This window comes from Urtica dioica, chromosome 9 (genome assembly GCF_054948205.1).
Source record: "Urtica dioica subsp. dioica isolate 48M chromosome 9, U.dioica_male_clone48M_v1_H2, whole genome shotgun sequence".
In the NCBI taxonomy this organism is placed as follows: domain Eukaryota; kingdom Viridiplantae; phylum Streptophyta; class Magnoliopsida; order Rosales; family Urticaceae; genus Urtica; species Urtica dioica.
The window spans coordinates 23,478,269-23,505,627 of NC_142764.1; the positions used below are offsets into that span (position 1 = coordinate 23,478,269).

Genomic DNA, 27,359 nt, shown 5'->3' on the forward strand with positions numbered 1-27,359 from the left:
TTGGGCTCTGCCGTGGGAGCCTCGGCCGGGGTGGCTGGTTCCGGCGCCGGCGGTGGGGGATTGGCTGCGGGAGGAGGAACGGGAATCGGCGGAGGCGAGGGTTGATCTTGGTCGGCCATAGCTTCTGAGAGTGTTCGTGAGTGTCGGTTTGTTGTTTGTTTGGCGTATTTGAAGTTCAATGGACAGAGGAGAAGAGAAAGCAGTTTTAGTAGTAAAAGAAAATAAAAAAAATAGGAAGCTGAGAGAGATTGAGAGAAAAAAAGTACTAGAAGAATCTATGCTTTTTTCTTTCTTTTTTCTGTATTTTGTCTATTTCATTACGAATGAGTACTAGTTCTAGACTTCTAGTCAATAATGATTAATGTCTCGTATAGATTAATAGTCAAGTTCTAGTTTAAAAAAAATTATTTACACCCGTATAACATTATTCACTACTAAAGTAAATATTATTTACTACCAAAATTTCATTTATTTACTATCAGTGTTGTCATAAATTTGTTGGTTAATACTATAAAATTTTATTTACTACTTGATGGTTAGTTAATTTATTGTGTTTATTACTCGCATACGCTTCAGATCTCCAGCGATCATGAGCGGCTCGACACGCTCGCTCGGTGTTTCACTCGGAATCCGACGCCGAGGTCAAGGAAAAAGCCGACGGTCGTTCTTGTTACGGTTAATACAATTTACTGTTGTTCTTGTTACGGTAAATAAGATTTACTTTTGTTCTTGTTACGGTAAATAAGATTTACTTTTGTTCTTGTTACGGTAAATAAGATTTACTTTTGTTCTTGTTGCGGTAAATAAGATTTACTGTTGTTCTTGTTACGGTAAATAAGATTTATTGTTTTCTTATTACGGTAAATAAGATTTACTGTTGTTCTTGTTACGACAAATAAAATTTACTGTAGTTTTTGTTATTGTTAATTAGATTTACTAATTTTTTTTTGTTATGGATGATATTATTTACTATGATAGTTAATAATATTAACCTAAGGGTATTATTGGAATATTAGAATGTTGTCATGACAAATTGGCTATTTTCCTAAATATGTTAATAGTTTGGCTATAATTTTAAAGTAGGGGTGTTATTTTGGCTAGTTCTTTAGCCGGCCTTATAATTATCTTATACTAATATTAAAAATAATTATTTCTTTAATACTGTATGGCCAATTGTCATTTTTCAATATAGTTAATGATTAGTTAGTTAAAATTTCTATTATTACAATTTAGTTAAAAATCTTAATTTTTTTTTCAAGATTACAATATAAATCCATAATAATTATTGTAAGATAATTAGACATTCTATAAGTCTACAAAAACAATAGAAAACTGCATTTTTTTCTACCACATTTATATTAGCGCAATTAATTTTCTTCATTATCTTCGACTATAATAATTAGATAATCGAGTAAAGTCGTAGTTATAATAAGAGACAATTAAGCTAGTAGTCCAATAGTCCCCCTCATTTTAGAAAAAAATAGTAAAAATTTTATTTTAGTAAAAAAAATAATCCATCAGGTTGAAGTAGATTTAATTAATTATTTTAATTAATTTAGTTCACTTCGGACGGGGAAAAATTAATTAAATTAACTGTTTTAATTAATTTAATTTATTTCGATCTGTTGAATTATTTATTAATAAAATTGAATTTAACTACAATCTTAAAATAAACAAAAATTAGCTCACAAAAAATTATTCTATAAATAACGTACATACCAAATACTTTGGACAAAATATTTTCAAACATCATTATTTTTCCTTCACGTTTATTCTCTCACTCCCAAGACAAAATATGTTAATAATAGGGGAATCGTGTAGATAATCTATTTGTAAAGATTTTCTCATTTTTCATTATGACGAGATTTCGTACACATATCGTACAGGTAGGGTACACATTTAGTGTACGGGTTTGAAACCAAGAAAAAAAAAGATGACAAAGATGTGGTTGACTTAGAAAAGCGCCGTGTTTATACTTTTATGGTTTTTATCAAAACTTTATCATATTGACTCGTGGAATCTCATCTATTTAATTTATTACTTGTTATAAAAGTTGACATTTGATAAAGAGCTGATGCAATTTTAGGGATCGTAAACTATATATTGTAATAAAGAATATAACAAAACGTACAAAACATCTTTTGTATTTTTGCGTGTGCTAATATTATAAGTAATATATAAATTAGTATAGCTCTAATTTTTTTTAAAATAAAATCGCTATGCGTCTATACTGATTAAAGGCAAAAGACTTTTAATTATAACGAATGTTCAAAAAAAATTATAAAACTCTTTAAGAAATAAGATGAAAAGTGAATCAAAAACACAATTATAATATTAAAATACAAATTGTGGGTAACCGATCTTCTTAGGTAACAAGTACCACTAGCAAAACCGTGTGTTTTTATAACTCGTTTCGATTGCATTTTTGGTAAACTTCTCTAATTATGGTCCACGAACATAGAACAAAATCACCTTTTTTTTATATGAGATTCAGATCTAAAAAATGGAGCTAAAATCACACTGATAAAAAGTACGGTGATACAAAAACATGATCTAAATTATTGTATAATAAACAACAAGAAGAAACAAAAAAGTGAAGTAAAAAAAAAACCCTCCATCAACAACCAATGCTAATTTGCATGACGGAAATGGGCTCATATTGGTTGGGAGTTGGGACCATGACTTTGAGCTTCGTAAGACTGCTGTGAAGAGTTCATAATTTGTCTTTGAAAGCGAACACAACGAAAATAGAGAGGAAAAAAATACATACCCCCAAGTTGAGAGACTTTTGTTAGTCTGGATTAAAAATCGGAGCATCATTACCTCTACATTTAAGAATTGATTAAATACCTATATATATGTATATATATATATTATATATACATACATATGTATACACACACACATATATACATACATATATATATATATATATATAGTTTTTCTTGTCATACTAATTAACACTAATTAAGATGGAACTTTTTTTTTTTTGTCATACTTCTATTTGTCATTTTCTTCACTCTGCCAGAAGCAGCCTCTGAGCTCGTGGAGTAACAGTGGAAGTAGTTAAATGTAAAAAAAAAGAAAAGGAAAAGTAACACAATTTAAATAACTTTCAACTTTATTCATTATCAGCAGAAACACAAATAAATTGCTACAAGAAATTAAACTTCCAATACAAAGGATGGTATGATATATGGAAATAAAATGAAATGGGTTGCCACATTCCAACTCAGGTAGCAAGTAGCAACTCATCTTCTATAATTATTTCGAAATTATAATCTATATACAACGGGAAAAATAAAATGAAACAAAAATTGAACATTACCGAAGTATAGTAAAGTAAAGAAAAGAAAGAATTATAGAAACTTGTGTTCCCTGTGGAAGCAGAACGGTAACACTCACCTTGCACAAACCTGCAGCCCCTCGGAAACAAATGGTTTCAGACAGGCGAGGATAAAGAATAGTATAACATTTTTTTTTAACAAAAAATTTCTCTGTTACTTTTTTGTTTTTTTTTTTTTTTTTATGTCGAATCAGTTATGTGAGCCCCAACTTTGCGGTGGCGTCTAGAGCCGGATCTTCTATCTCTCACACGTCGCGGTGTGAGTCTTCTCAAAGGCACGTTTGTAGCGCTGCCTGGGATTGTTTCAAGTAAGGCTGTCATTGGCGGTTTGTTCATCGCCGGAGGTGGCGGAGGCAGGGCCACCGGTGGAGGCGGGGGCGGCTTAATAGCCATGAGTTTCTCCAGAACATCTCTATGGTATTTCTGTAGCCAAAAAAAAAAAAAAAAAAAATTGTGAATACATACAGTTTCCTTGGAGTTATAGCAGTCTTCAGAAATCGCGTGATATATAGGAGTCTGCTCTCAAAGCAAGAAGAGTAATTCATCAGATTCGTGGACGTTCCTATGCAGAAACACTTATGATATCGAGCATGTTATGCAGTATTAAAATTAGTATATTTTGCAGCATTGAATGGTAATCGAAGTGTGTATTTCTAACGAAGCAAATCTATACAGGGTCTATCAGAGCACTACTGAAACGCCTTTCGTTAATCAAAATCAATTAGAAAATGGTTGTTTTGCAAGTTTTGAGGCATTCCATGACCGTGAAGGTTCATCTTGGTAGTTAAGATAATCCTTTTTATAAAAGAAAGCATACCAAAGCCAGGCACTTCCTTGGCATCAATTTTTAATATTCAAATACATTAAAGTCTAGGAAGGAACTATAAGTTTTATGATTGGCAGCGTTATAGAAGAAGTATAAGATAATACAGAATAAACATTCACGTATTAACAGTAAACAGAAATTAATAAATACCTGCACGACGAAGTTGCGCCGCTCACAATCAAGAAACATGTTGATGGTGTAGTTTGTTCTGTTCCTGATCTTGTCCCTGACAATTGCAAAACTAATCTGGTCTCTGGAAGTGAAACGATCGACTTCGTTGAACCAAAGACAAGTAAACAGGTTGCTTATTGGAATATGCTCCCTAATTATAACGCATCCTTCGGGAACATCTGCAAGTCAACAGCCAAACACAGAGAACCACTCTCAAATGGAACGTTCATATTATATAATAGAATATAATATACTAAATAAATATAGAAGGAACGGAAAGTTGCACTCACCACTTGTAATGGGGAGTTTTGCCTCGGTGTACGGCGCTAAACCCTCCTTTCTGTAGAAATCAGCCTGAAAGTCGATTGAGGCATTGTCGTATTTTCCAGCGACTTTATTTGCCTCAGCTTCTACGAATACATCAAAACGTTTATAATGTTTGGAAATCGCAAAAGTCACATTCTTCCTCCACAGGAACCTGTATTGGGATATGAATGGAAAAGTAATTACGGATTAAGGCAACAAAATACCAACTTGTGCATCAAAGGACATATTACAATTAGAAAATTGCAGCATATTTTATGGACCTGGTTAATTGCCACAAAATAGATGTAAAACCTTGTATGTTACTTATTGCATTGTACCTTCTATTCCCCATCAGGGTTTAAGAAAGTAAATTTTGACGACGTGCAAAAGCCGTAAGCATACAAGTATCAATAACAACTGTTAGAGATTTTCTGTGTGATAACAAGATGGATTCATTAACGGCAATCTCTCAACACAATCATATGCTGTTCTTTATAGGAAAGAAGATTCTTTACTCATTAAAGAAAATCATGGCATCAAGTTGTCTTCAAATGGTAAATCGTGGATGAGCAAAAAAAAAAAATGTTAACTCATGAATGGCAGTGGTGTTTTTTTTTTTTCCTCAGATTATGCAAAAATCATTTGGTACATGTGAGCAAACAAACAGCCGTACCTTTCAAGAACTTGGTATGGATCCACCACAAGCTCAAGTTTTCCATCGACCCACAGCGAATAGCGGGCATTGGGAAAGAGCCTATGCATTAGAAGCTTTGGTACCTGTGACCAGAATAATTCCGTTGAGAACCAAAGGTACCACACATAGAGCGTCATTAAACGCTTAATATTCCTCACATAATTACGAAACTATCAAGAGACATAGATTATAGAAATCAAACCTTCCCAGTTCGCCTGCCATCCTCATAAGGAAGGTTACGAACAACAACTACTCTCCACACACCAATTTTCCTGTCGCTATCCATAGCACCAGTCTTTTTCACATACTCTTCTGTGATTTCATCGATGAACATGTAAAAGCAAACAGTTTCCTTTGAATAATCGCTGATGTTATTCGGCTGGTTTATGTCGTCGAAGTTTCCTACGGAAAATGATATTCGTTAAAAAAACAAGGCAGAAAGTCAATTACGAAAGCTGAAATCAAATGTAATGGATTAGTACCAAATATAGCCGATGCAACAACAATGCCCTGGCATTGATCCATAGAATGGAGATCAGTCTCGTCAATATCAAACCCTGTATTGCGGCCTGCTTTAGGTCCTCTAACAAATCTGGTTTAAGCATAGAAACAACAATGAAATTTGTAAGCATATAGATATCCAAAAGCCAAGTAGTAGATATCTACAACTGCATAAAGAAAACAAAAATTGATCACAGGATACCAAACAAAACGGAAGACATACCCGCAATGCATGTTCATCGACTCTCTTATATCGTAAGAATCGTCCCTTTGCGCTAGAGTGGGATACCCACCAAAATCCGAGCCTCCGAACTCCGTTTCTCTGGATAAATTTTCTTCATAAATGTAAGTCAAATTCTTGATCACAGGAGAGTACGATGGAACCCTTGGCATTAAGGCGATAGCTTCCTCCACGGGAAGGTAACAAACCGGACAAGCTGATAAACAAAGAAAGAAGAGCTATCAACCCCATTAGCTTCAAATAAAAAAAATATAATTACGAATCGCAAATAAACACCAACTGCGCAAGAACACAAAGAGTAGAACTCACGGCGCGGTCCGCTCCTTTTCTTATCCGCCGGCGGGGGAGGCAAAGCGAAGCTGTTACAGGGATGGCCCGGAGGCAGAGTGTATCCGAGGAAAACCGCCGGAGGAGGTGGTGGAAAAACCAGACCCGAATTCAGCCCGGCGGCGTCGCTTAGAGAGGTCATGTTGTTCAGTTCCTCTCTGTATGTGGGAGAAGACTCGGAGAAACTAAACGCGTTCGTAGCGTTCATCTCAATGAAACGGGTAGAGTTGGGCTCTTCACCTGATTTCCAAACCACATCGAAAGAAAGAAGGATTCAAAAAAAAAAAAAAAAAACTTAGTAACACACACATATATAGAGTCTCTGAGCACTACAAAGCATTCAAGCCTAAGAGTACTCGATTCGGCTAATTCCGATAACTATCCTCTCGTCACGAATTGAATTTACCAACTCTATTATGTGCTTAATTCTGATTCCACAGATACGTATCAGAAGCAGCAAGAGAAGTTGAGGAGCGAATAAAATACCTCCTTTGGCAACGCAGAGAACCCAGACGAAGACCGCGACGGAGATGATGGAAAGGAGAAGCATTCCGACCCTTTTCCGGCCGGCGAGCTTGCAGATCCGGTGGAAGAGCGAGTCCCTATCCTTGAACGTCTTGTACGGCTTTCTGGAAGGGGCTTGAATCGGCAAAACTCCATTGTTGCTTGTATTGTTGTTGTTGTTGTTGATAATGTTGTTGAGCTGTTTGTCGAGAGAGCCGTAACTCCCAGTCCGAATCCCCAATCCCAACGAACCTCCTCCGCTCATCTTCTCTGCTTCCCAATCACCTCTTCTTCAACTCTCATCGCATTCTCAAATACCGAAAAGAAAAAGAAAAGAAAAAAAAAACTCTTCGATCACGAACTCGAGATCAAATCAGATGGACCTAACTTTGAATTCAATTGTCAACGTGCACATCGATAATTCCACTTCAAGAACACGACTCTCTCTGTGTTCTAGTTTGAGAGTGTATGTGTTTGCGTGAGTGTCGATAAGTGGAAAGAATCGATAAATTAGCAGATTACGAAGTCGAGTGGGAGCAGAGAAGCGTGTTTGTATATTCGTATATTCTGTGCGTATGTGTATAAACATATAGATATAGGGTTTGGGATTTGAAAGCAAGGGTTTTTGGCTCGAATCTGGTTTTTTTTTTTTTTTTTGGTGAAAACAGAAAGACTTCTCTCTCTGAGATCACAATTGAAGTTTGTGTTTGTCTTGTGTTGTGTGAATCTATTTACTCTTTTTTCTTATTTTACTTATTTTTTTATTATATATGTTGAGGTTGTTTCGGAGCGCAACATTCATGCATTATTTATATAGTGGGGATTTTTTTTTAATTAATTAAAATATAACATTATAATTAAATAGTAGCACTACTATGGTAACTGTCACGGTAACGATGACGTGTCAGTCTCAGACGGCACATAAACCTCGTGCAGGCGCGAATCAGAAAGTGCCACCTGTTAATTCCTCCCCCACCCCTCAAATTTTAATGCTTGGTTTGATTGATTGATTGGATATTTAATATTTTATAAATCAGGTCTTTTTAGCATGCAATTCGTTTAATTAGTTACAGAATTTAATGCATTCCTGATTACGAGTTGCACATAATTCTTATTTGACGGTTGTTAAATGTTAATTCGTTTTATCATTATGTACCATTATAGTGTATAAACCGAACTAGTTGCATATGCAGTTATGTTTTCGCAAATGTGTAAGGAAAGGGTCATGATATTGTGATGAATTACCTAAAACGATAAAAATAGAGCAATAAAAATGTTATATGTGTTATACATGTATTGCTTTGTGTGAAGTGATTCCATTATAATGAAAATAGTGTGATCCTGCGAGAGTCACTGTTTGTATACTCATTATTTGTGGTATATAAGAAAATTACTTAATAGTAACGATTTCTTTCATTTTAATTTTAAGAATATCATTTTTACTCATGCTGTGTGTTTGACTTTTTTTTTTTTTCCATTTCATCTAAACATTCGTTAGAGCATTAGTTTCAAATTTTCAACTTGTTTGGTGATGAATAAGCTATTTCAAAACTCAGTCGATTTCTAATTTCGAAAATCATCAAGGCCAATTGAATTCCGTTATAATTAGATATTCATAATTAAATTAAATGATAAAATAATTCATAAAGTGGTTTACTGTAAAAGTATCGTAGATATATCGTAAATATAAAAAATACCGCTATTATTTATTGATTTATTATTTTACTCATGAATTCTATATATTAATGTTTTTATTAGAAATAATTAAATTTATTGATGATATGTAAATATAATATATTAAATTTTATTTATATTAATATATTTATTGTTCAAATATCTTCTGGGATACCTCTTTGCAATTTATCATTGCATTAACGGTATACCACGCGATACGAGATACTTTTAACGTTAGTCAAATACTATAATTCTCAGACGGTACGTGAGTTATCAGTAAAATTGGTAAAATTGGAGGTGCGACTTGAGTCACATGACTGCTGTAAGTGGTAATTTTAATCTCTTGATACAATCATCACGAGGTTATTAGATTAGTTTTGTACTCAAATAGGTTTGGAATAAAAGAATTTATATCTCAAAGAAAGTCAATGTCCATATTGGATCAATTGCCATGTTAACTCTTTTTTTCTTCTTCTTACAATAAGATATTTATAATTTATCCAATCTATGACAACAAAATTAACGAAAAAAAATTATTTTATTAATATGTTAATGTAAATTTTAAGAGATATGATAGCCTGTTATGTTATTTTCAAGCTCAAGTTACTGCAAAGGACAGGTTTTCTTTTGTTGCTCTTAATTAAGTTTTAAGAGTTGCTTAGGTTTAAAGGGAAACTCAGAATAACACGCATTAATGTATCTTTGAATTGGAGCAGACCATACTCTTATGCGTGTCAAAATTGATACTTACATATATAAAAACATTTTTTTTTCTTAGAAAAAGGAAAGGTTATAATAGAAAAATATAGAGTAATCTGTCTTACTTGCATGAAAACGAAAGAGTAATAAATCGTCTGGAAAAAACTATAATATATCAGTTTGTGTAAAACATTCCTCGAATCACTTTCTTTCCAACTCTCGACAATAAAATAATAAAAACAAGACTCTATAAACAAAATAATGAAAACAACATCAAATTCGTCAGAATTAATCACCCATTTAATTAAAATAAAATATCGTGGTTATTTACATAGTGATTGAAAGAACAAGACACCAGCTATATATATAATTTAATTTATGATATCTAAACCTTGCTTATAATATGGTGACATTACTTAGGTTGTTGACAGGTGACAAAGTATTCATGAAGATTCTCTTGAAATATTAGAAGAATAAAAAATAGTATACTTAGGTTGTTAATTTATGGAGTGGTGAGAAAGTATGTATGGAGGTTATCTAGCAAAAAAAGCAAATTAATTTATTTTTCTCTGTCTTCGAACCTGTCTAACAATTACATCAGCCATGATGCTTTATGATATAGTCCTAAACTCTCAAAACCCCCCAAGTTTATCATATCTCGTATTTATCCATGTTTTACAGATAATTATACAAAGCTGTTGAAATCAAGCTCGTCAGTTCGCCCTCCCGTGTTAGCTCGTCAGTTCGCCACTTCGTCACTTCGTCAGCTTCGTCAGATCGTCAGCTCGTCAATTCGTCAGTTCGTCCTTCCTCCTGACAAGCGTGCCTTCTTCCTGACAAGCGTGCCTCGGAAGTCCTCACTCCTTGGAACTCATATCACATGGGAAAATGTGTTACATTTATTTGTCATCTATTTTCTATGTCTTATTTTCTGTGTAACATTTATTACTTTTTATTTTCTAGATAGAATTATTACATGTATTTATTACACTCTCTCTTGTATCCACCATATGTATAAATAGGTGATACAAGTTCATATCAAATATAAGAAAATATTCAAAGTCTCGGAACACTCTCTATCTTCTCCGATTCTCTATCTTTCTTTATCATTTCTACATGGTATCAGAGCAGGGAAAATCAATCACCATGAACACTACTCCGACCACCTTTCAGTCTCAATCTGAATCCTTCTCCCAACATATCACGAGCCACAAACTCAATGGTCACAACTTCCTACAGTGGTCACAATCCGTGCTCATGTTCATATCGGGACGAGGTAAAGATGACTACCTCACAGGCGCGGCAAAATCTCCAAAGATCGAAGATCCGGCGTTCAAGAGTTGGAAGGCAGATAACAACATGGTGATGTCCTGGCTCATAAACTCTATGCATCCCGAAATCGGGGAAACCTTCCTCCTTTACCCAACGGCAGCAGAAATCTGGCAAGCAGCTAGAGAAATCTTCTCCAACTCAGAAGATGTGTCCGAACTGTTTGAAACTGAGAACACTCTCCACGACCTACGTCAAGGAGAGATGTCTGTTACTCAGTTCTTCAGATCGCTCACGCATCTATGGCAGAAGATCGACCTCTACGAACATCACCAGTGGACCTACCCCGAAGACTCAAAACTCTACCGCATGATAGTGGAGACCAAACGTGTGTTTAAACTATTATCCGGGCTCAACCAAGACCTCGACGAGGTCAGAGGTCGGATACTTAGTACAAAACCACTACCATCTCTCCGTGAAGCCTTCTCCACGGTCAGACATGAGGAAAGCAGGAGAAAACTCATGCTTGGAGTTATCCAATCGAGCCCAATCCCGAGCTCATCCTCAGATTCATCCGCCCTCACCACGCATGGAGATGAAGTACTTGCAGCTCGCGTCTCGACAGAGAGACCTCGCAAACCCCGCCCCTACTGCGACCATTGCAGACGACCTGGACACCTCCGAGAAATCTGCTAGAAGCTGCATGAGAAACCACCGAGCTCAAAGTCAACCCGAGACACTAAGGATTCAAACTCAGCCGGCAACTTAGTATCCACCTCGTCCGCTGCCTCGACCTCGACCTCGGACTCTTCTCCCTTCAGCAACGACCAGCTCGCTATTCTCCAAAAGCTTATCCAACAAGTCCAACTCAGTGGAGAACACTTGGGCATTGGTTCTCTAGGTAACTCTCCTAGAGCCCTCCATGTAAGCTCAGAGAATCCCACAGCATGGATTGTCGACTCCGGTGCCTCTGATCACATGACTGGTAATCGAAGTCTATTCACAACTTACTCCGCTTGTAATAGAAGCATATCAGTCACCATCGCCAACGGAGCCAAGACTCAAGTCACTGGTATTGGCACCGTGGTCTTGACGAAATCCATAAGGCTAGACTCGGTGTTCTTTGTGCCTCAACTACAGTGCAATCTCTTATATGTGCATAAGTTCAACCAAGACTCTAAGTGCCGAACTATTTTTGATGAAAGTTCATGTGTGTTTCAGGAACAGGTCACGGGGAGACAGATTGGTAATGCCGAGCTGAGTACCGGACTCTATATCATCAAGCCAGATCAGCCCGTCATGTGTCAGCTCGCCCAACAGTCACCCCAGTACAAAGAGATCATGCTCAATCACCTTAGACTAGGGCATCCAAATTTCATGTATCTCAAAAGAATGTTTCCTTCTTTGTTTATCAATAAAAATATCAATTCCATTCAGTGTGACATGTGTGAGTTCGCCAAACATTCTCGAAGCTCGTATCACCCCACCTCGTACAAACCATCTCGCCCATTTGCCACAATTCACAGTGATATATGGGGACCCTCAAAAGTCCCAATATCACTGGAGTGCGATGGTTTCTTCTCTTTGTTGACGACCACACTAGACTCAATTGGATATACATGATGAAACAAAAATCCGAAACATCCAACCTCTTCAAAATCTTTCACAAAATGATCCAAACACAGTTCGACACCTCCATCCAAATTGTCCACACAGACAACGCTCGAGATTACTTTAATTCCGAGCTCGGCGATTTCTTCAAAACACATGGCATAATTCACTCCAGCTCATGCGTTTACACCCCCCAACAAAATGGGGTAGCCGAAAGGAAAAATCGACATATACTCGCCCGAGCCATCATGTTCTCCTCAAACGTCTCATCTCATTTTTGGGGAGAAGCAGTCCTCACAGACACCTACCTCATAAACAGAATGCCATTTCGTGTCCTTGGCTATAAAATCCCATCTCAAGTCCTTCTAGAGACATACCCTCACTCTCGACTCATCTCAACCCTACCTGCGAAAGTTTTCGGCTGTTCAGTCTTCACCCATTCTTATGGCCAAGGTAAACTTGAACCAAAATCGCTCAAGTGCATCTTCCTTGGCTATTCAGCAACCCAGAAAGGCTACAAATGCTATGAACCCCGATCACAAAAATTCATAGTCTCAATGGATGTATCTTTTCATGAGTTCAGTCCTTACTTCGCCAATTCAGCTCGTCAGGGGGAGAATGATGAAAATGACTTCCCAAATTGGCTCATCATAAACCCAGAATTTACCTCGCCTCAAAGTCCAACCTCACCTATTCAAGATATTCCCAGTTCGTCCAGTTCGTCCAGTCCTTCCAGTCCGTCTAGTCCTTCCAGTCCTTCCAGTTCGTCACCGACTCCCAGCTCGCCAGCCTCTGAACCCTCTCCATGCGAACTGATCATCACACAGAGTCCGGTACAAGCTCGCGAACTAGATGTCTCTTCGAACCTGAACCACGACACTACTGAACAAGGTAACACCTCATTCCCGGACTTACCAATTGCATTGAGAAAACCTGCTCGGTCGTGTGGTCAATATAGGATGGAGGATTACGTGTACTATGAGAATTTATCTACGGGCTACCAAGCCTATGTTGCGAGGTTAGATGAAGGAAAAGTGCCGAACTCCATCGAGGAAGCCCTTCAAAGTCCCGAGTGGCGAGACGCAAGTCATGCCGAGATCCATGCCCTCGAATAGAATGATACGTGGGATATCGTCGAACTACCACCAGGCAAGCGAACTGTTGGATGTAGATGGCTCTTCACCATCAAACATAATCCAGATGGCACAGTGGAGAGATATAAAGCCCGTCTTGTCGTTAAAGGGTACACTCAGGCTTATGGCATCGACTACCAAGAGACGTTCGCTCCAGTCGCAAAGTTCAATACCATCAGAATCCTCCTTTCATTAGCAGCCAACTTAGATTGGCCTCTCAGTCAGCTCGACGTCAAGAATGCTTTTCTAAATGGCGAACTGGAAGAGGAAGTCTACATGCAACTCCCACCAGGATTCGACAATGATCAAGGGGCCAACAAAGTCTGCAAACTCAAGAAGTCTCTATACGGTCTAAAACAATCCCCACGAGCATGGTTTGGGAAATTCTCCAATGTACGCAAGCGTTGCGACTACGAACAAAGTCAAGCCGATCCAACATTCTTCTCAAAGATCTCAACACAAGGCAAGCACACCATCCTGAGTGTGTATGTGGACGACATAGTCATCACCGGAGACGACCTAGAAGAGATCAGGAGACTGAAGCAAATTTTGTCATCTGAGTTCGAATTCAAGGACCTCGGCAGCCTACGATATTTCCTCGGCATGGAGGTAGCTCGATCTGAAAAGGGCATCTCTGTTTCCCAGCGCAAGTACACTTTAGATCTCCTCAAAGAAACTGGCATGCTTGGCTGTAAACCAGTTGACACTCCAATGGATGCCAATGTGAAACTTCTAGCTCGTACCACCGAGGTCGCCACCAACAAAGAAAGGTTTCAGCAGCTCGTGGGAAAACTCATCTACCTAACTCACACTAGACCGGATATTGGATTCGCAGTGAGTATGGTAAGTCGATTCATGAGTAATCTTTCGACAACTCACATGGACGCAGTTATGAGGATTCTCCAATACCTCAAACCTGCCCCAGGGACTGGTCTCTCCTTCAAGAAAAGACGAAGTCGAGGTGTCGAAGTGTTCACAGATGCGGACTGGGCCGAATATGTTCCAGACAGACGATCAACATCAGGCATGTGCACATACGTCTGGGGAAATCTTGTTACCTGGCGAAGCAAGAAGCAGTCCGTTGTCTCAAGAAGTAGTGCTGAAGCCGAGCTCAGGTCTTTAGCAAGCGGAGTATGTGAAGGCATTTGGCTGAAGAGAGTTCTCGACGACCTCAAGATCATCATCGAAGGTCCAATCAAGCTCTTTTGCGATAATCAAGCTACTCTTAGCATAGCCAAAAATCCAGTCCATCATGACAGAACAAAACATATCGAGATCGACCGATACTTCATCACTGAAAAGATTGAAGAAAAAATAATCGATATGGAATACGTTCCATCAGGTCGTCAGCTCGCCGACATTCTCACCAAAGCCCTTCCTCGAGCAACCTTCTCCGAGCTATGTAGCAAGCTTGACCTCCTCAACATATACAGTCAAGCTTGAGGGGGAGTGTTGAAATCAAGCTTGTCAGTTCGCCCTCCCGTGTTAGCTCGTCACTTCGTCAGCTCGTCAGCTTCGTCAGATCGTCAGCTCGTCAGTTCGCCCTTCCTCCTGACAAGCGTGCCTCGGAAGTCCTCACTCCTTGGAACTCATATCACATGGGAAAATGTGTTACATTTATTTGTCATCTATTTTCTATGTCTTATTTTCTGTGTAACATTTATTACTTTCTATTTCCTAGATAGAATTATTACATGTATTTATTACACTCTCTCTTGTATCCACCATATGTATAAATAGGTGATACAAGTTCATATCAAATATAAGAAAATATTCAAAGTCTCGGAACACTCTCTATCTTCTCCGATTCTCTATCTTTCTTTATCATTTCTACAAAAGCTTGAAATTACAGTCGTATGTATCTCTTAGTATTTAGTTGAAAATTCACTTTTCGGTATCCAAAAATAAAATCATCTTGTATTTAATTGATCGGGTTAACGTTGGAAATTAAAATTGAAGTTATATTTTTTCTTATTTGTGATTCTGTAACAACGACGTTTTATTTGAATTAAATGAGTGCTTATTTGCATACAAAGTCTTATTTTTGTTGGATTTTTGAGTACTTTTTCTTAACATGTTTAGATTTTTCAGTTTAATATATTTTTAAACGTCTATAACATATATATAACAAATATTTATTGTAATTAGGCAATCATTTACTTTTTTTAAAAAAATCTAGTCAAAATTTCTTTTTATTAGAAAATTAACTCATCAAGTCGAAGTAAATTAATTAACATGATAAATTATTTAATTTACTTCGATGAGCTATTTTCTTATATAAATTAAATTAACTTAATTACTTAATTAATTTATAATTATTTTCTAATAAAATAAAATTTTGGCTATTTTTAAAACGAGAATGGGTTATTTGGTTATTGATTTAATTGTCTATAATTAAACATATGTAGATATCTTCGTCATGACATCTCAGTAAATTTATAATCTTGATCTTGATATTTTCACTAATTATAAAATGCATATTGGTATCTCCATCAAGAACCAATGAATAAAATTAGACCATTTGTAAACTGTATCTTGATGGATGCCGGTATTTTAATCCTCACAAGTCACAAGTTGTGACTCACAACACATATTTATTTGTATTTTTTTTTATCTAAATAAAAAATAGTTGGGTATGAGGACTTAAGAGTTGTCAACCACGTTCTTTCCTAATCCTCCATTCATATACTGCCATTTTACATCATAAAGTTATCAATTAGTAATCACGTGCCTTATTGATTACCTTAAGCTCATAACTCGGTTTCAAATTATAGAATTGTATATATGACTAATATCCATTATTTTGATTTTGTATAATTATTTATTATCTAGAGTCAAACAACTTTCTTAGCACAATGTGCAATCATTTTTCTTTTTTAAAAACATATTTGATTAGACCATGTTCCTCGTCGCACCTAAATCTAGCTTGTTATCCCTAAGTTGCAAATAAAATAATCATTAGCTATTATCATTTAATTATTTATGTTTAATTGTTAAAATATTACTTTTAATTAAAAAAATCTAATATTTTAAATTAATTTACAAAATAAAAACTTTCTCAATTCATTATTTTTCCTGGAATTATGTAAATCTAATCTTTTCAATTTGCTCTCAATTCAAGTATACATGCCCAAATTGAGATTAGTTTTTTAAAACAAGATTTGATTCATAGAATAAGCAATTACAACCACTAAAATTTGATAAAAAGATTGGTAACTAAGATATAATAATTTCGATCTATAGACTCGTCAATAATTACATATGAAAGTACACATGAGATGTTGACATTTGTCGTGTTCCGATAAATTTAAACCAAATAGGCGTACGGCCTATCGAGCACACAAAGTTCTCTTTTAGAAACACCAATAAAATCAATGACAATTCTCAAGTAAGCGAGGTCAAATCCCATACAAATTAGACTAACCAAGCCAAAATGAGATACAATCGGTGGATAACAACATGATATGTACATTCCCGGGGTTCGTTTCGGGAACCCGGACTTTCAAGTCTCCCACATTTTCTTTGCGGATGATAGTTTGATTTACTTTTGGGCCACGGAGGAAGAAGGAAGAGAGGTTCGCGCTTGTCTCGATGTCTATGCTCGAGCTTCCAGCCAACTCATAAATTATGGGAAATCCGAGATTTGCTTCGGGAAATCATTGAATACTAATCAAGGCGCCATGGTAGCTAGAGCCATCGGAGTTAACATCATTGCGGGCCACGATAAGTATCTAGGGCTTCCTCTCTCCTTCGGGCGGAGCAAGGCGGAAGTTTTCGGCTTCATTCGCGAACATATTTGGAATAAAGTCAAGGGGTGGAAGGGCACCTTCTTCTCTACGGTCAGGAAATAAATTATCATCAAGTCCATTCTTCAAGCCATCCCGAGTTACGTCATGCATTATTTTAAGCTCCCGAAGCTCCTACTCAATGACCTCCAAACCCTCACGGCCAACTTTTGGTGGGGCTCCAACGATATCAAGAAAAAGACCCATTAGGGACGATGGGAGAAATTATGTGAGAGAAAATCACACGGTGGCTTGGGTTTCCGAAACTTGGAATGGACCAACCAATCCCTCATCGCCAAGACTGATTGGAGAACGCTCGGGAACCCCTCGTCCCTTGCCGCTCGGGGTGCTTAAAGAGAGTTACTTTCCTAACTCTTCCTTTCTTGACGCTACGAGCACCCAGTACGACTCGGGGCTTTGAAGAGGACTTCTTTGGGGCCGGGAACTACTAATTAAAGGATCTCGATGGTGAATCGGAAACAGACTAGATGTCGATGTGTGTAGAGACCGCCGGCTGCCCCAAACTGAAAATTTTCAAATCCATCTCAACGGCACAATCCCACACGGGACCAGGGTGGCCGACTTAGCCCTTCCCAATGGGGAATGGAACCGCCCACTCCTCCATTCCTACCTATGTGCGGATGACGTCGAGGTCATTCTTCATATTCCGGGTGTCTCTGATTCCGTCGCGGATTTTCTCTGCTGGCACCATACCAAGGATGGCGAATACTCCACCAAAAGTGGTTCCTGGGTCGCCACTGACTCTCATTCCTCAGCCGAATCCTCCTCGCCTCAAATCACCAGACGGTGGTGGAACTCTCTCTGGCAGCTCCGGGTTCCTCTTAAGGTATGATCTTTCATTTGGAGAACATGTCGCAGCTGGATTCCCATAACAAAAAACCTCGCCGCGAGAGGCATGCAAATCGACCCCCGATGCTCTCGTTGCTAGGGAGGCCCTCAGTCCTCCTTTCATGCCATTTGGGACTGCAAGGACAGCAAAACGCTCTGGAAACAAACCAACTGGTGGCCGATGATCAAAAGGAACTTCCACGACGACATGATAGCGTTCCTGATTCAGCCACGACTTTGATATTTTCCTCATGTTGGCATGGTCAGCGTGGAATCGCCGAAACGATTCAGTCCACAACAACAGGGTCAGACCACCGGGAGATTCCATAAACCGCGCCCTCAGCTTGCTAGAAGACTTCCGCGAACAATCAACGTCACCACCTGTTATACGGAACCCGGAATTAACCCCGGCCCTCCAAGTGGCCTCCACCGGCCCTGAACACCACGATGTTGTCCATTGATGCGGCTTTCTCCACCGATGGGAATCGATACGGTCTCAGCGGGATTTTTAGAACCTCCGACGGAACAGTCCGAGGTTCCTTTATCTCGCCGGCCAACACCGGGGCCAGTCCTACATTGACGAAAGCTTTGGCCATCAAAGCCGGACGAGATACAGCGCGCACCCTGGGAATCTCGGCCCTTCTAGTTCAGACGGACTGTGAGACTATACCAAAGCTTCTCCAATCCCGCACTCTACCGATAACCGAGATTGACCGAGTTCTTGAAGACATCGAAGCAGCCGCAGTTTGTTTTGACTCTTTCCATGTAATTTACATTCCCAGAATTTGTAACTTGGTTGCTCATTTACTTGCTAAATTTGCTACAAACTTTAGTGCCTACACTCTGTGGCCTAATTTTGTTCCTCCCCACTTGTGGGACACCATTTTGAGTGAAATGCCTCAATGAATTTAGTCTCTGGGACTTTTCCTCAAAAAAAAAAAAAAAAAAAAAACATATGTACAAAGAATATTATTAATATCGACCCAACAACATGTAGATTCTATCTTAAATCAAGACAAATAAGGATATTGCATGTAAATTTTCGATCAAATAAACAAAGCAAGAGGGAAAAGGTAACCACATAGAGACAACACTTAAGGATTTGCCTTGACCGGGTAGAGGCCACAAAACACTTGGAATAAACATTAGAAATATACGTCATAAGAAGGAAAGACTTGTAGGGCACAGCACATAATGATCAAATTTGGTCTAATTCTCACACCAAATTGTGTAACTTTTACACCAAATATTTTTTTTGCTCCAATGCTATTACACTATATCTTACACTAAAAAGAATATTCCAATAATATGTTTTTTTATTAAGCGTTTTAATCTAAATACTTTTAGATTAAATGTCTTAATTTTATTATTTACTTGTAATGTCTAATTAGATATATAAAAATGCAATTGTATTTTATTTATCGATTATGTATAACATATAGTATAAATCAATAATAAATTATAATTAATCAAAGTAACATTTATTAAATTTCATTACATGAATAATACAAGGTTTTTTAGGGAATAACTAATACACCATTAAAAAAACATAAATATGAAAATTACATATTACTAATTGATTTAATTTCTATTCATATACTCATTTTTTAGGTTTGATATTTGTAAATTAATATTATTAATTATCGGCTTAATTTGGTTTGATATTTATGAACTCTTTTTTAATTATTAGTTTAATTTAAGTGGTATTGAAGAAATTAATTTGAATTATAAACAAAATTCCAAATAGTTAAAAACATATTGATTAAGCTGGTGTAAACACTTGGTGCAATCTTTACACCAAATTTGGTGTAAAATTTACACTAAATGTAGAGTTTTAGAGTTTTGGTGTTTTTACCATTGAAAAAAAAAAAAAAAAAAAAAAAAAAAAAAAAAAAAAAAAAAAAACCCACTATATTTGAAGTTTTAGAGTTGTGCATTGAAGATGGTCCAAGAGTCAACAAACTAGATGCAAGGTCTAACGAGATTACTACTAAAATTGTGAAGCTAATGGTTCTGAACTTCTGATTATTTTTCAAATATCTCAGTTTCCCGCTTGATAAAATTATAGCAACTTTTTCAAACAGTAACTCTAAAAATCAGCCAGGGACACAGAAAAATAAGAAACGTAATCTCATCTTGTAATTCATAATCAATTTTCTAGTTTAGAAAATGTCATATTTTGATTTTTGCGTAGAATCAAATGCAAGGGCTCGTGTTCATTAATAAATCTCAGAGTTCTCTGCGGGTTTGCCAGCTATCTAGTTGGTTACAGCTTATTTTCCTGACACTGAATTCACATAATAAATGGCATTTGAATTCTTGTCTCTCAATCACAGATGATAAATAATATTTGACAAAAGAGGAAGTATAACAGTGGTAAAACAAATCCATTACCACCTCAGATCACCCACGAAGGGAAAAAAAATTGAATGAAAAACATTGCAAGCAAAACTCAGAAGCCAATATAAAGATATAACAAAAATTTAAAACAAAAACGAAATTGGATACATATCAACATACTATTAGTCGGAGGTTACTAAGTTCAACTCATTCAAAAATCTGAGTAAGAGAGGGGATATTTATTTTTTATTTTTCTAGTATCGGACAACGTCTTGAAGGCAGCCGTAGAAGTGATCGATCTTGATTTTTTCTTTACCCGAGTATATCGCTTCAGCGGACCCACCGGACTCGCCTTGGGCAGCCATCTCAACCAACATATATAGCTTTTTGATGGGCATCTAAATAACACAACAAGCAACCAAACAAGATACAGTGAATATTGGAGAGGCGCTCAGGTCAATAAAACTTGTTTTTTTTTGTTTCAAAACTGAAACTAGGGTTTGTGGCTTGCGATACAATCAAACTTATCAAATGCACATTTTGACAACGTCAACTCAATGCATTTCATTCCTATTGATGGTAGGTATGTTATATATACTTGGTCGTTGGTAGTTTTCTCTAGTGTTCTAATAAATAAATAAAGAAAAAGTATTTATTATTTATATGAAGAAAGAAAAAATGGAAGACAAAAGGGTGGCCAGAATGACGTACATCATTTAGCGCTTCTGCAGCCGAATCAATATCATCTTCGGCAAAAACGTTCAGTTGTTGTAAAACCTGGTAAAGAGAAACAATGTGATTAACAAGATAAATAAATAAACATACAAAGGTACAATGTAACAACTTTCCTTAAAAGTTAACTTGTTAAAAGAAATCATATTTAAATTAGCTGGCGAGATCATTGTGGCTTTGGCTAGGTAGTTACCTTCTTCGCATCAATAGTCTTCAATGTGGGTACATGGTAAGTGACAGAAAAAGCATCAGAAAGACCAACTGAATCTAAAAAGCTCGCTTCGCTTGTCGTTCCGATCACCATAAGCTTTTTTCCCTGAAGCATAAAAGTTAAAACAAGTCAGTTGGAAACGTGAGTCAAGCAGTGGGATCTAAAACATATTTTATTTCCAACAATGTTGAATATTATTCCTCGAGGAGCTAAGTTAATCAGTGGTCGTTTCAGAAATGACTGGAAGTTAATCTTTAAATTAACAGAAAATAGAGGATAGCATTTCATATGAAAATGACTTGTTTAATTGAGGCAAGGAAAATCAACCACCTCAGGGGGTAGTCGCTTGAGAAGGACCATAAGTGTTTGCGAGATCACATTTGAAAAACGAGGGCCAATAGCGACGTATTCAAGAAGCCTGAAAAATATACGAGTTTCTTCAAGATAAACAAGACAGAGAAAAGAAGGAAAACAAAAGACTGAGAATAGAGTGAAGAGTAAAATAAGGTCAAATGAGATTTGCAACTACCTTTCAATATCGTCAAGGATGATAATGCTCAACGGTGACTTGTATGCGTCCTCAAAAACCTTTAGTGAAGATTAGAAAGAGAAAGAAAGAAAAAGAACTGTATTAGAAGAGCTAAAGATTTTCCACCACACACACAGTAAATACAGAAGGTTTGAGCTGAAGACCAAGCTAGGACTCCAACGTCAACTTGCCAAAAGCCTACTAATTCAGTTCCCACGGAGATAATTTTGAAAACAAACTATTGCACTTAAATCGTCTACTTACTCAACTAGTTCGGAAGTTTTATATCTATAACGCAGAGCCAAATCTGATTGTCCCTACTTATGTAGTACCTAGAAGTTCTAGAAAATGCTATGATTTCGTAAACGTATCCAACATAAAGAAATTCAGGCAATCACTAACCTTAACGATATGTGCACATTTGGTGCTCTCTTGGAGACCAATCATCGTTTCGGCTGAGACCTACCAAGCCAAAAATGAAATAAGAAGAATATTAATGGACTATAAAAAGTTGAAATAAGATGTGTTGTGAATCATGTTAAACAAAGACATATTAAGCAAATCAAGATAAAATAATAGGAAAAACCATAAAGGAACTTACTATCTTGACATACGCAAAGTCGCTGTCAATACCAACAGTTGCTGACAACGCAGTTTTGCCACTGTACAAGAAGATTAAGGTTCAGAATTGCTTCAATAACAACAGCAATTTTCATAAATAGAAACCACCCATACCTTCCACTAGGTCCTTCTAAAAGGCAGGTAACAAGTGGACTTCCTTTGCTCACTTTAACTTGCTCCACAAGCAGCATAGATCTTTGATAAATGTGCTTATGCCGATCACCACAGTCAACCATACCATTAAGCCTACAGACAAAAAAAATAAATAAATAAAAGAATGCGATGATTTGATATTTATTCAAAAAAGGGAAGAAAAATAATTCAACTTGTTAGGCAGTGCATCTGCAGAATATATGCACGAAATTTTTTTTTTTTTTTTTTTGAAGGCCAGCCTTGCTGCAGTGGGGATTGAACCCACGACCTCCACACAGGAGGTGGTGTGGAATTACCTCTAGGCTATCCTAGGTACCACTATACACGAAAATTAATTATGAGAAGCTCTTCAATCTACATGACAATTATAACCAGAAAATTACGTAGAACTGACGAGATTCTGTGATATCAGATACATACCTGCAGCGCTTAAGATTATCTGTTGATGCTCCGAATGCAGGAATAACTTCATGAAGGGCTTTCAGAAAATCATCCATTGTCACTTTAATGCTCTCTTCGTCCACCGGCTTGGTAAGATCATCCATACTTAATTGTCTATTTAAAGCATATGATACTGCACTTTTCACGACACCTTCAAGTTCCGCACCACTAAAATTCTTTGTACGGGCAGCTGCAAACAGAAAACTTTTAGAACACTAGGCAACTAAATAAATTGGTGATTATTCAGGCGGAGAAATATTATTATTAAGACGTGGTAGTCATTTATAGAGGTTGGAAATGATCGCAGAGCATGGAATGAATTAGTTTTGTGTAAGGTTTGGCTTTTTAGGAGAGTTAGGGTCTCTCGGATACCCGTTTTATCATTATGATACTGAGGACATCTTGTCTCACGCCCTTCCCTTGTGCTGATTTCCAATACTAATTGGAAGAGTAAGATTATACCAGAATGCACGTACCAAGCTCGTGAAGGTCAATATCAGGAGAAAGAAAAGAATTCTCTTTCATTTTGTTTGTATGAATTTGAAGAATCTGTAGGCGGCCGTTTTCATCAGGAAGACTTATTTCAATTTGAACCTCCAACCGTCCAGGTCTGCATGCATAGCAATAAATAAGTTCGCAAAAAAATATATGTATCTTCAGATTACTAATATCTTTGGATTAAATAAGTTCATCAGAGTTTTCTACGTATCTCCTAGCAAATTAAAAATATCTCGTGATTTAAGATTTTATAGATGCTGATTATTAATATTATTCTTTTCAAAATACATAGGAATATCAAGATGCCAGTAAAACAATTTCATGAGGCGACATACTATTTTAAATAAGCATTGTAATTTATATGTACGATTTTCATTCTTTAGGGCAGAAGAAAACTCATTTAAAAATAGGTAGGGGGTCAAATAGCAGAAAAGAGAGAGCACCTCAGAAGCGCTTCATCAAGCAAATCTTTTCTGTTGGTCATTCCAATTAGCAAGACATTATTCAAGGACTCCACACCATCAATCTACGAAGAAGAAAAAAAATCTCTCAGCCACGTTAAGGATATTCCATACAGAAGCAAAATTATAAATGCAACGGGATGTATAAAATTGCGAGACTCAAGAGGTTAAACCATTATGGCACACCTTTGTAAGTAGCTGGTTCACAATACTGTCATGGACTCCAGTACCATCCCTTGTTGATCCCCTGGACTACATTCACAAATCAAGAGGAACAGGTGAATAACCATAGACAAGCTATAATTGATCTATCCATAGACGGTAGACCTATCAATCCAGACTGAGAAAAAGATGCCTACACACACGTAAAACTACATACCTTACAAATGGCATCAATTTCATCAAAGATTATGACGTGCAACTCACTTTGGTCCCCTGACATGTAAATTGTAACCACATCAAAAAAAATATGAACTGGTCATTTTATTCCCTTCTAGCTTCAAGGAATATATTTCCTCTTACCATTAGCCCTTTGGTCATTCTCTGCATCGGCAAACAGGTCCCTAACATTTTTTTCTGTTTCACCAACAAATTTGCTCAGGACTTCAGGTCCATTAACAATCTGGTCCATACAGTGCAAAGAAAAGAAAAGTGGAAATGAGAGCAGGTACGCATTTAAATAATATCTAACCAAAAAGAAAGCTATGAACAAAATAGACAAACTAGTTAGCATTTGACATTCAAAGGCCATCCAGCATCCAGCTGGCTTCAGAAACTGAGGATACTTAATGTGTCACGAACATATATGAGAAACAGGGATCCATGATCTATTCAAGGGGAGCACGAAAATTCTAGGTCGAGCACATACAATGTGAGGAAGTACAAATTCTGAGACTAGATTTAACTACCAGTAATTATTCTATGTAAATTGTGAAGAGGGTCGTCCTGTGCCTACCTTACCAATTGAATGAATGATGTTCCTACACTATGACTTCTTGTTCATAAAGTTTCATCGAAGTGCCTTAAGTTTTCGGTTATTCAAATTGTCTTGAAAATCGTGATCTGGCCCCAAACTATGTGGGATATATACTAAACAATTTATAGATTCAACACTATATATATAGACCACTTGAAGTTGAGTATTGACAGAGCCTTTTCCGTACCTTTGGGTCCTTTCCGTTCAACAATTGTCCAATTTGACGAGCCATGAGAGTTTTTCCAGTACCAGGTGGTCCATAAAGAAGCATACCCTTTACATGCTTTATCCCCAATCTATAAAATCAAAATTTTCCAAGTTAAACAAATATGATATCCAAATATACTAAAAAGTAAAAAATTCTGCAAAGTATATTGTATCGTACTTGCTTGTTACATGAGGAGGGAAAACACGTGAAGCAAAAGCCCTTCGAAATATATCTGCAAACTCTGCACTTAAGCCACCAATACCGAGTGACTGAAGATTGAAATCCTTCCGCTTGAAGAGGTTACTGCTGACAGATTCACGCTGATTGACAATCTGCAAGAAGCAACGTTGCTTACAAATGATCTTGCATCATACGAATATGTTATTTATGATAATTTTCGATAATCCATCGTTCTATTCTACTTTTAACACTTTTAGTATATAGTAAGAGTTTCGACGCTTCAATGGATTGCGCATTTGAGTTTAATTGGTAAAAGCATGTAGTGATAGAAGTAACATAATTAGCTCAACATCAAGAAATAACTTTCATAAGGTCAATTGAATATTGAAAACTTAATGTAGTTGGGCTACGAGTTGTGAACTACAGTAGAAATCACCATGATCTAGAATTTCAAACACAGAAGTAAATGAGATAAACAGAAGTGACCTTTATCCCGCTTGCATTTGCAGTTTCGAAAACAATATATGTATCTTTGGATATCATGCCTCTCTCTGTAGCGTTAGACTTTTCCTGCCCCTCCACCGCAGCTTGATTGACCGTGAAGATATAATTATTTCCATGATACTCAAACGTTACTCTTTGCCCTACTGTCATGACCTAAAATCATACAGAGAACCGAAATCAGAAAAATTCAATCCTAGAAGGTTCAACTACAAATTGTGTTTTTTTTTTAATTCTTACAATACTTAAAATTAATTCTCCCAACTACTACAATGACATTCTGCAGCCAGCATGAATCAAGAAGTAATCAATGGCGAAAGAAACTTTACCTGGTTCATAAACTTTTTTTTCAGCTGGGCACTCAGGAGAACAGCATCGACCTACAAACGATGGACAAAATACTGAATCAGGAACTCACTGTGTATCGGAAGGAAAAGGTTCCGCAATTTCAATTAAAATATCTATAGTTAACCTGTTCATTTTTAGTCCCTTTTTTCACAAACTCCAAGTCTAGCGTGAGCAAGGCAAGGTCAAAGTCATCCGGTGGGATAAACCTAAATACAATAGCACAACACACCAGAATAAGAAACTCGGTGCATATGTGCTATAGAAAAAAAAAAAAAAAAAAAAAAAAAAAAAAAAAAAGAACGATCAAAACGAAACACAAGCAATGGTTTCAAAATACCAACCTGGTCACAGACACAAAATCCCCACTGGAAACTTTCGCGTGACGACGCTGGATTGCGTTGAGAGCGATTTCTCCTCCATTTATGTTTGCATGAGCAGTGTTTCCCCAGTTAAGATAAAAACCAAATGAAAATTTCCAAAAAAAGAAAAGATTGGAATAATTTACGTTGGAGAAGTGAAATTTATAAACTGATATCACGATAAAGAAATAAAGAACAAGGATATGTGAGATTGAGGACGCATGAATTTCCGATGAGAGCAAGGAAGAGCTTGGAGCCAGGGACAGCGAAAGCGTTGATTTCGGAGGCCGAGACGTAGGCTTGGTTGGTGAAAGCGAGATCGGCCGATGGCGTCGAAGTGACCTTCAATGTCGACGGCAACGACGAGGATCCGTAGCGGCTCGCCATTGATAGACCTCAACGATGTGATCTGTGATTTGCTTTGTGATTAAGGAAATGAGAAAGGAAGAGAAGAAGAGGCTTTGAAGTTTTCGTGGGGACAGAGAGAGAAATAGCGGGTCAGTGTCCGTGTTTCAGATTTTTATTCGGGTCAGGAAATTAAGGATTGGCGGTTTTCATTTGGGTTTGCGGTTTGCCTGAAGTAGGCCCAGCCCAATTCACAAGCTCAGGCATAAATATGTTCAATGAATGAATGCCGATTCCCTGACTATACACAATAGTTAAAATTCTTGCTCAAATACTTTTTATTTAAAAAATTTATACCATTCTATCCTTGTTTTAGATAAAACTTTAAAGCAAATAAAAAGTTTAACAATTCAGTAAAAAATAATAATTAAAATGAAATGGTAATCAACCAGAAAAATACTGTAAAAGAGTATTTATGAAATAAAAAAAATAAATGAGTTATTTGAGTTTATACATTTTC

The 27,359-nt window shown here is 36.9% G+C and overlaps 5 protein-coding genes across 5 annotated transcripts; 3 read left to right on the plus strand and 2 right to left on the minus strand.

The window, feature by feature from the left end:
* Positions 1-3,103: 3,103 nt before the first annotated feature.
* Positions 3,104-7,717, minus strand: LOC149385947 (strawberry notch protein (DUF616)). The gene is made up of 9 exons (XM_089626844.1): positions 6,899-7,717; positions 6,395-6,652; positions 6,068-6,281; positions 5,826-5,935; positions 5,546-5,745; positions 5,323-5,426; positions 4,634-4,821; positions 4,323-4,522; positions 3,104-3,769 (listed from the first exon to the last, which is right to left on the minus strand). Exons 1-9 carry the CDS (start codon positions 7,179-7,181, stop codon positions 3,527-3,529), a joined length of 1,800 nt encoding a protein of 599 aa, XP_089482970.1. The 5' UTR covers positions 7,182-7,717; the 3' UTR covers positions 3,104-3,526.
* Positions 7,718-10,405: 2,688 nt separating this feature from the next.
* Positions 10,406-11,254, plus strand: LOC149385948 (uncharacterized). Its single transcript, XM_089626443.1, has one exon. The coding sequence runs from the start codon at positions 10,406-10,408 to the stop codon at positions 11,252-11,254; it is 849 nt and encodes a 282-aa protein (XP_089482569.1).
* Positions 11,255-16,766: 5,512 nt separating this feature from the next.
* Positions 16,767-17,153, plus strand: LOC149385949 (uncharacterized). The gene has a single exon (XM_089626444.1). It carries the CDS (start codon positions 16,767-16,769, stop codon positions 17,151-17,153), a length of 387 nt encoding a protein of 128 aa, XP_089482570.1.
* Positions 17,154-18,383: 1,230 nt separating this feature from the next.
* LOC149385950 (uncharacterized) lies at positions 18,384-18,842 on the plus strand. The gene has a single exon (XM_089626446.1). It carries the CDS (start codon positions 18,384-18,386, stop codon positions 18,840-18,842), a length of 459 nt encoding a protein of 152 aa, XP_089482572.1.
* A 1,386-nt stretch (positions 18,843-20,228) lies between these two features.
* Positions 20,229-27,002, minus strand: NSF (AAA-type ATPase family protein). The gene is made up of 21 exons (XM_089625686.1): positions 26,700-27,002; positions 26,477-26,572; positions 26,260-26,341; positions 26,117-26,167; positions 25,773-25,943; positions 25,284-25,438; positions 25,086-25,194; positions 24,445-24,544; positions 24,302-24,357; positions 24,109-24,174; positions 23,905-23,987; positions 23,440-23,573; positions 22,943-23,153; positions 22,484-22,615; positions 22,350-22,410; positions 22,151-22,210; positions 21,749-21,807; positions 21,550-21,637; positions 21,202-21,324; positions 20,988-21,053; positions 20,229-20,674 (listed from the first exon to the last, which is right to left on the minus strand). The coding sequence occupies exons 1-21, from the start codon at positions 26,879-26,881 to the stop codon at positions 20,531-20,533; spliced, it is 2,229 nt and encodes a 742-aa protein (XP_089481812.1). The 5' UTR covers positions 26,882-27,002; the 3' UTR covers positions 20,229-20,530.
* Positions 27,003-27,359: the final 357 nt, after the last annotated feature.

What these genes read in the sequence shown, in the direction of transcription:
- LOC149385947 (XM_089626844.1), bottom strand. Translation starts at nt 7,181, where the DNA reads ATGAGCGGAGGAGGTTCGTTGGGATTGGGGATTCGGACTGGGAGTTAC. An exon ending in GAAAAGGAGCGGACCGCGCC is followed by an intron (nt 6,282 to 6,394) that starts GTGAGTTCTACT and finishes TTTGTTTATCAG; the next exon opens with CTTGTCCGGTTTGTTACCTT. An exon ending in TCGATGAACATGCATTGCGG is followed by an intron (nt 5,936 to 6,067) that starts GTATGTCTTCCG and finishes TGCTTAAACCAG; the next exon opens with ATTTGTTAGAGGACCTAAAG.
- LOC149385948 (XM_089626443.1), top strand. Translation starts at nt 10,406, where the DNA reads ATGGTATCAGAGCAGGGAAAATCAATCACCATGAACACTACTCCGACC.
- LOC149385949 (XM_089626444.1), top strand. Translation starts at nt 16,767, where the DNA reads ATGTACATTCCCGGGGTTCGTTTCGGGAACCCGGACTTTCAAGTCTCC.
- LOC149385950 (XM_089626446.1), top strand. Translation starts at nt 18,384, where the DNA reads ATGTTGTCCATTGATGCGGCTTTCTCCACCGATGGGAATCGATACGGT.
- NSF (XM_089625686.1), bottom strand. Translation starts at nt 26,881, where the DNA reads ATGGCGAGCCGCTACGGATCCTCGTCGTTGCCGTCGACATTGAAGGTC. An exon ending in GAATGACCAAAGGGCTAATG is followed by an intron (nt 24,358 to 24,444) that starts GTAAGAGGAAAT and finishes TTTACATGTCAG; the next exon opens with GGGACCAAAGTGAGTTGCAC. An exon ending in AAATTGATGCCATTTGTAAG is followed by an intron (nt 24,175 to 24,301) that starts GTATGTAGTTTT and finishes TTGTGAATGTAG; the next exon opens with TCCAGGGGATCAACAAGGGA.